General features: G+C 37.9%; 1 protein-coding gene across 5 annotated transcripts in view; it reads right to left on the reverse strand.

The window, feature by feature from the left end:
* uggt2 (UDP-glucose glycoprotein glucosyltransferase 2) overlaps nucleotides 1-13942 on the reverse strand; it is a 45776-nt gene that overhangs the window by 18932 nt on the left and 12902 nt on the right. For all 5 annotated transcript variants that reach the window (XR_009782791.1, XM_061723438.1, XM_061723437.1 and 2 more), the window contains 11 exons: nucleotides 12923-13073; nucleotides 12017-12136; nucleotides 11227-11312; nucleotides 10961-11096; nucleotides 10572-10703; nucleotides 10298-10462; nucleotides 9234-9357; nucleotides 9039-9137; nucleotides 7250-7344; nucleotides 6516-6722; nucleotides 3438-3569 (listed from right to left, as the gene is read on the reverse strand). Coding sequence is in view for 4 of the 5 variants with exons in the window: in XM_061723438.1 (XP_061579422.1) it covers nucleotides 3438-3569; nucleotides 6516-6722; nucleotides 7250-7344; nucleotides 9039-9137; nucleotides 9234-9357; nucleotides 10298-10462; nucleotides 10572-10703; nucleotides 10961-11096; nucleotides 11227-11312; nucleotides 12017-12136; nucleotides 12923-13073 (1447 nt within the window). In the remaining variant the exon portion in view is untranslated. The remainder of the gene's footprint in view (nucleotides 1-3437; nucleotides 3570-6515; nucleotides 6723-7249; nucleotides 7345-9038; nucleotides 9138-9233; nucleotides 9358-10297; nucleotides 10463-10571; nucleotides 10704-10960; nucleotides 11097-11226; nucleotides 11313-12016; nucleotides 12137-12922; nucleotides 13074-13942) is intronic.

The raw sequence follows: 13942 nt of genomic DNA on the forward strand, positions 1-13942 counted from the left end.
ACAACTCACTGGGTTACACAGTCAGCATCGAGATTTAAAAACTTTCTCAAAAAGAACTCGTAAAATAAATATATAGTATTCTTTTCACGGCCGGTTCCTGGCCGTGAACCCTCCATGGGGTTGGACCACAAACTGTTGGGGGGGGAATCAAAAGGTTCCTAGTTCAGTTCAAATTATTTAACACAAATATATTGCACATAACCTTTTCTTATCAAAGTTAATACAAATATTTTTTTTGTTTCCAAACAGAGTAAAAGATTTGTTACAAATAATTTCTCCATCTGTCTGCTCATTCAGTTGTAAGCCACAAACAAAATGTTGTTTAGGGCCACCAAAATCCTAGTAACAGCCCTGATTCTTTAAATCAAACACTATTTACCTTCTGTGGTAGTACTGTAATTAATTTACAATGTATATTAGCGAAAACAGCTGACAAGGACGTGAATGTCATAACTAACAGTTTTCACATTAGATTAGCAATGATGTACATTACAAGTAAAACTATTAATATAGACAGGAAGTTTAGCAAACTGCCAATTACCATCACAACCACTAGTAATGGACCAAAACAAGTATAATCTGATTCAGTAAGAAAAAATGTAAAGTGTCTGTGTTTCATCCTTTTAAAGTCATGGTATTCAGTGTTGCCCGGTTTAACTTCCTTTCAGTTCTGGGAGAGGAGCCTTACTACTGCAGCACAGGAATGCTAGATAATATTAATTGTTACTGCCATCTCAGTGACTGGCCTCCTCATCCCCGGCTGTCAGCATTGCTACTGCTGAGACATCAGTCATCAGCTTTGCACGCAGACACACACACACGCACACGAGTGTACAGATATATATACACACTCACACACACACACACACACACAGTGCTATGTGCACCACCTGTGACCTTTGAGAAGCAGACACCATGCCGATTTGACAGTGCTAAGAAAGCACTCTGAAAACCTTGAGAGAAAAATCCTCCTGAAGTGCAGCTGTGAAGAAGATCCTAAACTGCTGTAGCAAACAAACAATCTAGCAACACAGCCGGTGGTTCCACTATCTGGCAAGATAATGTGGTCTGTTAAACCAGAAAATCTAAAGAATCAATATTCTGAAACAGCTGTAAACAGAGAATGACTGTCAAATACTGAAAAGTAAATGTAAAGTATATATACGTTTATACAATTATATAGGTTTCATTTTCCATGTTTAATAAATCAAAATGCAACATTTTTCCTAACTAAACTGGTGAAGAAGAGTTAACCGGTATACTGCTGAACTGTAGAACCATCTGAAACAGACAAATCCTTTTTGAGATTGGAATTACATGATAATCACAAAGATAAAATGATCAAACACCACTTGTGTGACTAAGGAGACACAGCTCACGTCCAGACTGCAGGATTTCAACATGTAGGCCTGTGACAAATAACCATCATTTTGCATTTATTTGAGATAATCATCATTAGAATGATCGTCATTTGGCCATATGAGAGCAGAAAGGTGGAACAAGCAGGAATGACATATTTCTATGTTTTACTGGAATTGATAAAAGGTGAGTTTGTACCCTTTCAGCAATTTAATCTCATTACACCCTTGTCAGCTCCTAAAAATGCAATAAATCATATCCAGTTTTTGTAAACAAAATCGCAAACGTGAACAGACGTGTGTTTATATATATATATATATATATATATATATATATATATATATACACACACACACACACACACACACACACACACACACACACACACACACACACACACATACACATGTAGTTAATACTATTAATAGACTTATACTACTCCATGGTTAATAGCTATTGAGCCTGAAAGCGGTTGTGCTGAGCACTCAGAGGTGGAAGAAGAAAGGCGAGCGCTCGTCCTCGTGGGGCTGCTCTGAAGGAGAAGGTATAGGCAAGTCTGCAGCAAACCTCACTGCTGACAAATAAAGACAGAAGGCACCGAGGAGGGGGTGGGGCACAGGCAAAAAAGGCAGGATGCAACTGCTTTAGAGGATTAATACTTAATACATTATTCTGCCAAAAAAAACATGAAAGAGTAGAGAACAATGAGAGGTGAGAGATTTTTGTTAGTCAACCAACCTCCACCAACTGTTTAAGCCACATGAATGAGGAGAATGATGAATATATAAAAAGATCACAATTAACTAACATAATCAATAGTAATACAATTAGACAATAAATCCATACAATAAACACATTAAAACATATCTTAAAATAGACAATGATCGTCAGTGAGTACTAGCTTTATTTAACTGCTAGACCATATTTTATTTAACAGGCTAAATCATATCCACACTGACCTACATTTTCCACTGTTTATAAAACATAAATGTGGCTTTTGGATCTGAAAAATTAAGCTAATGCAAATGAAGCCAGTATTCTTTTAACGGCTTTCTGGGCGTGACTTGTGGCTGCAAAGTCTGAGGGTAGAGCACACATGAAATATTCTCAGAGTGTCAGATTTGTCGAAATGTTTAAATATGCTACAAGTCACTTTTAAAACTCACTTAAAGCAAGATGTGCTGCATTTAGGGCAAATATATCTTGCAGTTGCAGTTATATCTTGCAAAATTTGTGTTACAAGTCACACCTATCTCCCACTTCTAACATCCAAATTCAGAAACCTCATTTGAGGATGCACAACGTATGAAGCTCCAACCTTGGTGATGGTAGTTCACACACTAATAAGAAATGTCTTAGTTACTTATGGCCATCATTTTTACAACTTTCACTTTTACAATTTTCTTTTTTTAGTCCACAGTTCAAATATCATTATACCAGTTTTCTAATGTAAGCGTTTTTCTGAGGGGGTAATAACCGTTTCTCTATGCTGCAATTGCATTTCGGCATCTAAATGCTTTAAAAGTTTGGCTTTGGTCGGTGTATTTTGGGGTCTGTGTATTCGTGCCTGTGTCACAGTGAAGGGAAGAAGAAACAAAAACTTTAGATGTAAATTGCCAAGACATAATTCATTCTGCTGCCACACCTACAGCTTGTTTTTCCTCAATAAATATTGATCTTTACCAATTAGGCAGTTGTTTTCATGCAGGAAATGAATAATATTTCAGTCCCTGTTTTGTATTCCAGTTAACGCCTAATAGGAAGCGGTCCACTCAGGGCTGGATGCAGGGCTCCATTTAATGCACAGTTTGCAACTTATAAGCAGTAAACTATCATCAGAGAAAATAAAAATAGGCATTTATCATATCTCAATGTGTTAATGGGCAACCCACAAACATGTCAGGTTAAATTATCTCCATTTCATTTTTTTATTGATGTGTGCTCCCCCCCCAGTTGCAAGTTGCTTTTCCTTTTGAAAATCAGTCTCAAATGCATGAAAGTGATCAAACTGGAATTCCACATCTTCCTGTTAACGGCAACGTATATAAATGACCATGTTGAAGCTGAAGTCCACTCACCCTGCCGTTACTGATCACAGCCCGCTGTCCAGGACGCAGCTTTAGTACATCTTGACAGAACAGTTGCTGACTGCGGATAAAGTCCACCTCCAGGGTGTTGAATTTTTTTTCAAAGGCATCTACATCCATGCCCTGGAGAGAAATAACAAGTTTCTTTACGATCCTAGTTACACTGAATGCACACGAGGCTCACACATTTCTGAAGACTTTACGATGCGTCACGTGACTTTTATGGTGCAAATGTAATATTCAGTGGAGTAGCTTAAGGACATTTCTCTCTCTTCAGCCTGCTGAAAGAGAAAATATCTGAGTGAGAAATTGACATTAGGAATGATTTATGGGAGGCAAAAAAAGTTATTCATAATATAATTGATGCCTTGCACAATTATAGCAGTTTTTGAATACAAGATTGACTTTTAAAAAAAAAAGAAAACAGAGCTCTGCCAGAAATGCATGAGTGAAAATTAGATAAATCAATTTGTAATTAATATAACACAGTCTTAATTAACCCCCAGCCACTTTTGTCTATAAAAATAGGTGTGGGAGTGAGAAGGTTTGTGGAGTCAGGTTATTAGTTTTTCCAACTTTTTTCTCCTCAGGAGATCAGGTGAAATACCAATAATGTCAGCACACTCCAGTCAGCAAGTCTGTCTGGCAGCCAATAATAAACTCGTATCCCTCGGCTTGCAGTCTCAAGTCACAAAGCTGCTTCATACTTATCTTTCCATCGCTATTTCCAGCCCAACTCTTCCCATTGTTTTAACGTTTGTGTAACTGGAGCAAAGTTTGCAATGGCAGGTCCCAGATGAAGCCGGCGCCGTGTGACTTACTCCAGACCGGAGAGAGAGAGGAGAGCCCTCCTGTCAACTGATTTCTTGATTAGAGTCAGAGAATTTTGTTTGCCTTTGTGCTCGGCTGTGTGGGAGAATACTGCATACAACCGAGGTTGTAAACTGCTTACAACAGCAGAGTGATGGTCAGGCTTGGCTGAGCATACATAAACCCAACGCTGTTGAGCGGGAGCTCGGCTATTCATCAGTCCCGGGAGGCCAGGTACTCACACCCAGCACTTTTACTTAAAGATGCATCGCCTAGAGCCGGCCGTGTGATGGCTGCTGTGACATTTTAAGTGGAACTGACAGTGAACAGGCCGCCTCCCTTGGTGTCCACATGTGGAGCGTCATGTGGGCTCTAACTGTTTTCTCTTAGCTGATGTTCAGGTGAGAAGGAAGAGACTGGCTCATCAATCACAATTTTCCCTGACGGTGGACTTAGATCAAGAAAACAAGGTCAATCAAACCTCTGCATGAGGTTATGGCCAATCTTTTTGTTTGTTCTGGTTTGTCTACCAGTTTTGGACCATGTGAAGCTTTACTAATTAGCAGGAAACAATGTAAATATTGTCTGATGGAGTTTTGTTTCTCTAGCCATACTTTTTAATCTTAATTTAATCATTTTAACCATTCTTTTTAATCTTTAAATCTCTCTGTTTATGAGCAGAGTGGTGAAAAAATTAATGAGCTCGAATAGTGAAGGCGACATTTGGTTTTTGGATTTCCTTTTTCCCCACCGAATGTATTATATTTTGGTCACATTGCATTGTTTATGTGGATCCCTGTTTACTTTGCTGGATGTAGCTCTGGCAGTGCTTTCCTGTCATTTCAGAGGACAAGATAATATAGAATTTCACCGCCTCAGCTCGAGGTTGTTCATGTGTTAAATAGCAGATAATACATTTTACATTTTCTTATTAGCTTAAACTGCCAACTGCCAGAATAATTCTATGTTTACTGCCCGAGTTGGTACACTCCAGCAATTTGCAAATAAGAAATGTCTAATTCTCATACATCCTACTTGTAATGATATTCATGAAAACAGATCTTTTCTCTTAGAGGGCAGATGGAACACAAAAAGGGCCGGTACACCAGTGCTCCCAAACACAGGTCCTCTTCATAACACTGATATATAATCATAATGTGCTTATCATTATCAAGATGTCTAGAGGTGATTTAGCAAGATATCGACAGATGTCCTTTTCTCACAAGTTCGCAGGCTCCTCAGGTGCTGATAAAAAGTCTCTGACACACTTTGGTCAAAAGCCCCCAAAGATACAGTACAACCGCTATCATTACAGCCTTGTCTGTACGAAACTATTCATAGCACCCAGTTTTAGGTGGATGCAGTGACCCACTTGACTCCACTCCACGCACTTCTCTGTAGAGCGTTCCTTAATTCAGATCAGTAACCATGCACATGTACATCTGGACAAATGAATTAAACCTGAAGCACGCCGTTATCAAAAGAATGCTGCGCCTGACCTCTGAGTTTATTAGCCGGGTCCTTCAAATGAAGTGAACTCAGTGGACTGAGATGAGAATTTGCTGATATGAGAAGCAAAATAGTTGTCACTTCCCATTTCTGAGGTAAAGTGAAAAAAAAAAATCATGATTTGAAGTTGTTAGTGGAGGTGATAGGCGGACATGCGGCTGTGGAGGCAGATTCGTTCCACTCTGAGTGGGTCTGTGAACAGAAACTTGCTGAACGAATCATTGTATTAAATATTTTTCTAACCAAGACAGCGCCAACAAAGAAAGAGGCCTGTTTTTCCCTCTGAGATTTTGAGTTGGTATTCACTTCAGATCACACAATCTGTGAAAAACTGATTTTTATATACGTTCCCTTTGAAATTTTTACTTTAAGAACTTTTAAGATGTGCCCTAGCAAGACTTCTGCCTAAATAAAGTTTAAATCTCACAAAACTTCAAACTAAATTCAAAACTACTGGACCAAACTAATCGACTAATTAATGCTGGGCGACGGGTACATCTTATAAAAGACAAGCTGAATAAGCATCCTTCCTTTTTATAACTGTAAAAAGAGTTATGAATAATGATACCCATATTGCATTTTCGTCATGAATCAATCCTTGGCCATCTGTACTTAACTTTCAGGACAATTTTTGTCGAGTATTGAATACCAGACTACAAGAGTTAGCTTTGAAATGCAGAATGAAAGAAGTGCAAATAAAATGAGCTTGGAGTGCCAAAACTGAACTGCATTTGTTTATCTCGGCTTTACCTGTATCAGTAGGTCCTTCATCTTAGTGGCCTGCTGCAGAAGTTTGGTGCTCTCCTCTTTCATTAGTTTATGCACAAACTCTGCAGAAGCACTATTCTTCTGGGTGAGAAGAGAGGCCCAGACAGCCCTGTACAGCACCGTGTTGTCCTCGCTCGGCTTTCCACCGGGGTTATTTATCACCCCCACGCGCACGCCAGGACTGCCTTTCTGCTTGCACACATACACAGACACAAACAACATTGATGTACTTCTCATAAATGCAGAAAAATCAAAATTTCACTGGAGGAGCGGAGCTTGGGTGATTACTGTTAGTGCTAGTTATTATTTTCATGACCAAAAGAGTCTTTACTGCACTTCATACAATTCCTCTGTGTCGTATCAACAATTAATGTTTAATTTTAGAGGCATTTGTATTGATGACGACAGAGAGGATTTTGTCTCTACACTCTACACTCTAACTGCTCTTTATTTTTTCTGGTGAATATGCAAAGCAGTGATTTTCAGTCTCTTATGCTTCCAGGGACACCATCTGCATATTTGTGTCAAAGTCTGCCTAATGTGAAAAGTTTTACTCAATAATACAACATTCATTCCTTCTAAGAACAAAAAAAGCCTGTGATGCATCACTAAAAGTGTGCATTCAGAGATGATTTCCTCTATGATTTCCACATACACATCCGAACTGATGAGATGGAAGAATGAGTAGGAGAGAATAATATGCTGACAGTACTCACCAGATGTTTCAGGGCATTGAGGAGCAGCTTCCTTCCTGAAACCTTCTCAAAATCTCCGACTATCCACATGCTCACAGCTGTCAAGCCATCAGGGTCTAGGATAAGAGATGAGGGTAACTACAGCGTTTTGATAACACAGGTTCAACTGTGCATGAGGCATAGGTATATTACGAGTATATTAGATTTAAACAAGCAATGATCACTTCTTGTTTTCACTATAAAACAGTCAACATTCAGGGATCACTTTATTTTCTGCACTTTCGATTACCAAGATCCCTTGTTGCTTTCTGAACCGCACGGGGAGAATTCAACAAGCACTGTATTACATCATCAGATTTCCCACCTGTGCATTTATGCTTTAAATTTCCCTTTCCACATCTAAAAAAGACACAATAGATATAAATTTGGTATCTGTGGAAGCAACTAGTAAACACTGCTCTCATTGCCACGTTGGTACGAAGAGTCTGGAGTAGGGCTGGGCGATATGGACCAAAAGTCATATCTCGATATTTTCTAGCTAAATGGCGATACTCGATATATATCAATATTTTTTCTGTGCAATAATTGGGGTTTCCCCCAAAGCATTATAGCATAGCATCTCTGTTAGCTTCATTTTTTCTGAGGCAAACCATTAAAAAAACAGTCAGTTTTAATACAAAGCCTCGTGCCAAATGTCACACATGTACCTTTATTAACAGAGTTCTGCACAATATCAAAATGTATAAAACAAATGAAATAAAAATAAACTGCCTGCATATATAGAATAAAATGCTACTTGAATAAAATAAAACAAATATTCCTATCCTGCATAACAATTAAATTAAAATACAATACAATACAATGTAGACAGTAACAGGCAGACTTTTCCACTGAGGTTGACAGTTGTGGAAATAACAAAACGTTTGTGCAAATCTCAAATAAAACACTCAAGTCAATTTGTCACAAAATAAGCTATATCAAAATCATTAAAAAAAATAATTAAAAAATGAATAATCAATATAAACGATATTGTCTCGTACCATATCGCGTTTGAAAATATATCGATATATATTAAAGTCTCGATATATCGCCAAGCCCTAACTGGACATATGAAAATGTACATTATCTCTTTCGAATATTCACTTGTCTTCTGTTACTGTGACACATCCCTTTTAATGCCTGATGTATCATGACTTTAGAAATGTTCCTCTGCCCTGCATAGGAATTAGGCCCGTTTAAACTGAACTGCTGCAGCAAATGTAACATGTCTGGTAATTTTCCTTCACAGCAATGCTTTCATGTTTTCTTTGTTTTCATGCATCCTTAAAGCATAGCTGGATTCATTTTGTTTAAATACTGCCCATCCACAGACACACATAAATAGTCAGCCGATAACTGTTGATCTTTTCATCCTCCCTGCCCACCTTCTTCTAGCTGCACTTGGCATTCTGAAGCCGGACAAGAGGCGGTATTTTTTTCAGAAAGTGATGGGTCTGCTCTGCCCCACACTTTCCTTCCAGAAACACCAACCCGAAACACATTACCTGAGAAGCCTCTGAAAGGCATCCAAACCAGCGTCTGAAGCCTTCAGACCCAGCCCTCTTTAACACAGACCATTACAGAGTTCACACCGTTACACTTTCCCCATCTCCTGCTCCATTACAAATGAATGTGCAGCAGTTAATGCACTTTAAATGACAAATGCTTGGGAAAGCCATTTTTACAATTCCAGCTGATTAACTCATTCTAAATGAGGAAATGTGACTTTATCCACATATTATATGGAGGATAATAAAACGTTGCTTCTTACCACTATTTGTGAAGTATTTCAGTCTCTTCGCCACCACAGCCGTTTTGTCTCTGGAGTCCAAGAAAGTAAACATGGTTGTGTCGTCCCAGTCATCAACAACTGCAGGCAAAGCAGAGCGGCACGACATAAGATGAATCTAAACAGTGAAGCGAGGCCGGGTGGTGCGTGTAGTGCAACGTGAGCGGCATAATTCACCTGGGGTGCGCGTGAAGTCGATGTATTTTCGGTCTGTGCTCAAAATGAGCGGGTTCATCCTCGGAACCACGTTGGCCTGTTCCATTAAATAGTCCACTACGTCTGAGCCTTCGCTTAGCTGACCCTGTGAAGTCAAGGACCCAAAGCTTGAAAGTGTCATCACTGTCAAGATCAGTCCACAGTGATGCTGTTTGTCTAGACCAGGGGTCGGCAACCCAAAATGTAGAAAGAGCCATATTGGACCAAAAACACAAAAAACCAATATGTCTGGAGCCGCAAAAAATGAAATATCTTGTATAAGCCTTAGAATAAAGACAAATGGGGAAAGGCGAAATGTCGAGAAAAAAGTTGAAATGTTGAGAAAAAAGTCGAAATGTTGAGAAAAAAGTCGAAATGTCGCGGAAATACTCAAAATTTTGAGAAAAAAGTCGAAATGTTGAGAAAAAAGTCAAAATGTCGAGGAAATACTCAAAATTTCGAGAAAAAAGCAGAAATGTCGAGATTAATGTTGAAGTACAATTTCGAGAAGAAAGTCGAAATGTCGAGATTAAAAAGGAAAGGAAAAAGGAAGAAAAAAAGAGAAAAAAAAGGAAAAAAAGAGAAGAAAAAAAAAAGAAACAAAAGGTCAAACATTTTCTAAAAAGCTCCAGGAACCACTAGGGCGGCGCTAAAGAGCTGCATGCGGCTCTAGAGCCGCGGGTTGCCGACCCCTGGTCTAGACAATCCCCCACATATGAACAACAAACAAGAAACTAGAAACACGTCTTTGAAAGTGGTTCTGTTAAAAGCTGAGGAATAATGTTTAAATGCAAACTACAAAGTTCTCTAAGAGCCTTCTCATCTGTAAAAAAAAAAAACATTCAGGGCATATTATATTGTTGGCTTAGATTTTTTGAATTTTAAAGAATTTCAATCCCAAGATAGTATGAAAAATACCATATTGATATGTAAATTACTGACGTGCAAAAAACATTAGCATCAACTCAAGACCAATGGTGCTGTTAACTGCCATCTGCTTATTTCTGTTTACTAATGATTCTTTAAGTTTTACCACAAGATCATACCATAAAGACGGCTCTCTGGAAGGCAGTGGTAGTGTCCATAATGCGCTGGAGGATTATGGTCTCCAGCTCCTCTGGATCCATCTCATCTGGGTTTAACGGGACCCCATTAAATAACGCCAGGGGAGGAGTATCCAAACCGCTCTTTTTGTAGAAACGGGCACCGTCCTGGGGCGAGGAAGATAGAGACTGAAAACTGGGTTTCTCCTCTCCAATGATCACTAAGTAACCCATTACTTAATGTGATTTGCATCAGGAGTTTACAGTTTCCTCTTACCTTTCTTTTATAATCATACTCAGAGTCTACTCCCAGAATCCTTTCAGCACTGGCTTTTGGGTACTTTCTCTTCAGGTAAGCAGTGATTGTATCAGAAGACAGCGTCTCCCCAACATCTACTTTGTTGTACAGCTGTAAGAGAGTGAGGGACGGCAGTTCAGACTTGACTCCTGCCGTCTTCAGATCTCTGTCGCTGTCACTGCATTCAACTCTATTTTAAAAAGCTAATAGTGGAGGTAAGATCTTATTTAGTCATCTACTCAAAAACTGCTTCAAACTCCTGGATAACACAAGGCACGATAAAGAAACAGACCTCTAAGCCACTAAGAGATATGAGCTGGCAAGAAACACTTATGAAAATTGGAGATTTATATGTGTGATATACTGACCGAGACCATAGACATCACAGCCTGGGATATATCATACTCGTCTGCAACGTAATTCAGCAGTCTGTAAAATCCAACTCCTGCATCTGAGAAGCCATCAATCTCATCTTTGGGGTTGACAACAAACACAAATCCAATTCTACAGGGACAGGGACAAAACAAATATTCAATTTGCAGGTGAAATGAGAATCAGTACTTGGTAAAGATTATAAATGCCGGGACTGGACCACATGAACAGCGGCGGAAGTGTTAGAAATGGCAGCACCAACCTCAAGGGGATCTTGTGCTTGTAGAAAAGCTCTGCTAGCTTCAACAGCTCAACACTTTCTTCCTGCAGTGGATCTAGAAACAGCACCTAACAGCAAAGGCATCATAAACAAAACTGGCCTTTAACAGTTTTAAACCTATGATCACATTTTCTTTTCTAGATGAGAGGAAAATATAATATGAATGCATTATTTTTGAAAGCTTTCTAAAACCTTGATGACATGTCTGCAGCATGTTTTGATCTAAAAACCTCACAGGACCAGTCCTGTTGCTCCCTGTTTAGGTACAAACTGCAGGCAGGGGCAGATCCCAGTGCTGCAGATGCCTTCGATGAAAAACTTGATAAGAAATGGGGACCCACATAAAATAAAAACAAGCAAATTAAGTTATAGCAATAAATGAAATGTTGTAAAAGGGAAGTGGGGGTGACTTATAGAGCCCATACTTCCACAGTTTAAGTCATTTCCCAAATGGCAGCATTTCTATATACTATATATTAGGCAATTAGAATCAACTGGTAAAAGAAAAGCCAAAAAAAAAAGATTTTTTTTTCTGAAATGTTTAAAAATGGCACAAGATTTAACAAAATGTATTTCGTCTAAAGAGTGTTATCCACAAGTTCAAGTCCCTCCTGAAGCCTTTTTATTTTTTTCATTTAAGGGTTGCTTTAAGAGACAAAAAGTGGGACGAAATGGGAATGACAAGTAGTAATGCCCAACAGGCCAAGAGTCCAAATTGGTCCTTAGCTGCTGACGACTTAAATCCCTCCTCGACTCGGGAGCCATCACTCACCAGGTTGAAGAAATTGCGTCTGATTTGTCGGATGACACCGGGAAAGGTGGCCCTGAGGAGCTCCTGCACACTGGAGGGCCAGCTCTGGTACATGTGGTCATTTTCGATGTCATTCATCCACTGTAACATGCAAGAAAAGAGAACATCAGTGAGAGAATATCCAATCTTTCTTTCCCAGTACTTCCTTCAATTCAGGCTTTTAGCATTCAGCTTCTATTTTGTGATTATCCTTTTTTCATAATTGTATGATTAAAATAAAATATACAAAAATAAGTTATTGCATGTTGCAGTGTTTGTAATTGCATTAAGAAAAAAGCAAAAATGTCCTTTTTTTTCCCATTATTTTTGGCTTTTATTGCATCCGTTACTTATAATACATATACCGTATATAATACACCTACCGGTAAACTTAATTTGAAGGTGTCAGGTATAAACATTTCTATTAGTACCATTCTTTGTGTAATTAAAAACTTTAAAAAAGGATCAGCGTACACACACACACACACACACACACACACACACACACACACACACACACACACACACACACACACACACACACACACACACACACACACACACACACACACACACACACACACACACACACACACACACACACACACACACACACACACACACACACACACACACACAGGTATATTTCATTCAAATGGGGTTTCTTCAGAGAAACCATATTTTGGTCTAGGCGTAAAAAAAAAAGGATTCAAAATGTACCTTTTCAAGTTTTTAATTTGACCTTTTTTTTCTTTTTTCTAGTTTAGAAATTCCATTTCAGTAAGGATTGACATAAAAGACTAATGAGCAATCTAAATCCCATCTTTGTGCCAGTAACACCTGCAGAGTTGATGGGTGAAGGGAACTATCCTTTAGGACTGGGCTCACCATTATGGCTGGATGCCTAATGTCTAAGACGTAGCTGTCGTCGAGGGTGTTCACAGGTAACCTCAGCAGCTGGCCCCGATCTTCTCCCTTAACCCCCAAGTTATGAAGCCCCTCCAAGACCCGGGCCTCTTCTCTGAGGATGTCCAAAATGCTGTAAGTACAAAACAGGTTGTTAGTGTATATATCGTATACACATATATATATACATATATATATATATACACAAATATATATATATACATATATATATATATACACAAATATATATATATACATATATATATATACACAAATATATATATATACATATATATATACACAAATATATATATATACATATATATATACACAAATATATATATATACATATATATATACACAAATATATATATATATATATATACACAAATATATATATATATATATATATATATATATATATATATATATATATATATATATATATATATATATTTTAGGGGTGTAACGATACACTAATCTCACGATACGGTACTACGGTAATATGATATTATAGCAGTATTTTTTTAACAACCTTGAATGAGGAACATATGACTGGAAAAAATTGTCTTTTATTTGAAAGACACAAAATACAAAACAATACTGTGCGTTTGCCCTATTGTTACAGTTTGTAATGCTTTATAACTGTTTCAGTTTTAAAGAGAAAGCCAGGGCAACCATTTTCCACAAACTGAACTAAAAGTAAATGTCAGGTTTGCATTATACATCTTCAGTTTCATACAAGTAAAAATATTTTGCCACAAACTGAATAGTTTCTCTCATGTATGATTTGACTTTTTTCTTTTCCAGAAATTTAACAACTAAAATTAAATAAATAAATACAAGTAAATAAATTTATACAATTTGACATCATAAAACAGATTGATTCATGCTCACCTTATAAGTGTAAGAGGAGATTTATTTTTGTTAAGAAGGTAATTTTGGTAATTCCGGGTTCATTATTTTATAAATATATTCTTTATATTCTGATGTAAATCAGGG

Source organism: Cololabis saira, chromosome 6, assembly GCF_033807715.1.
Source record: "Cololabis saira isolate AMF1-May2022 chromosome 6, fColSai1.1, whole genome shotgun sequence".
In the NCBI taxonomy this organism is placed as follows: domain Eukaryota; kingdom Metazoa; phylum Chordata; class Actinopteri; order Beloniformes; family Belonidae; genus Cololabis; species Cololabis saira.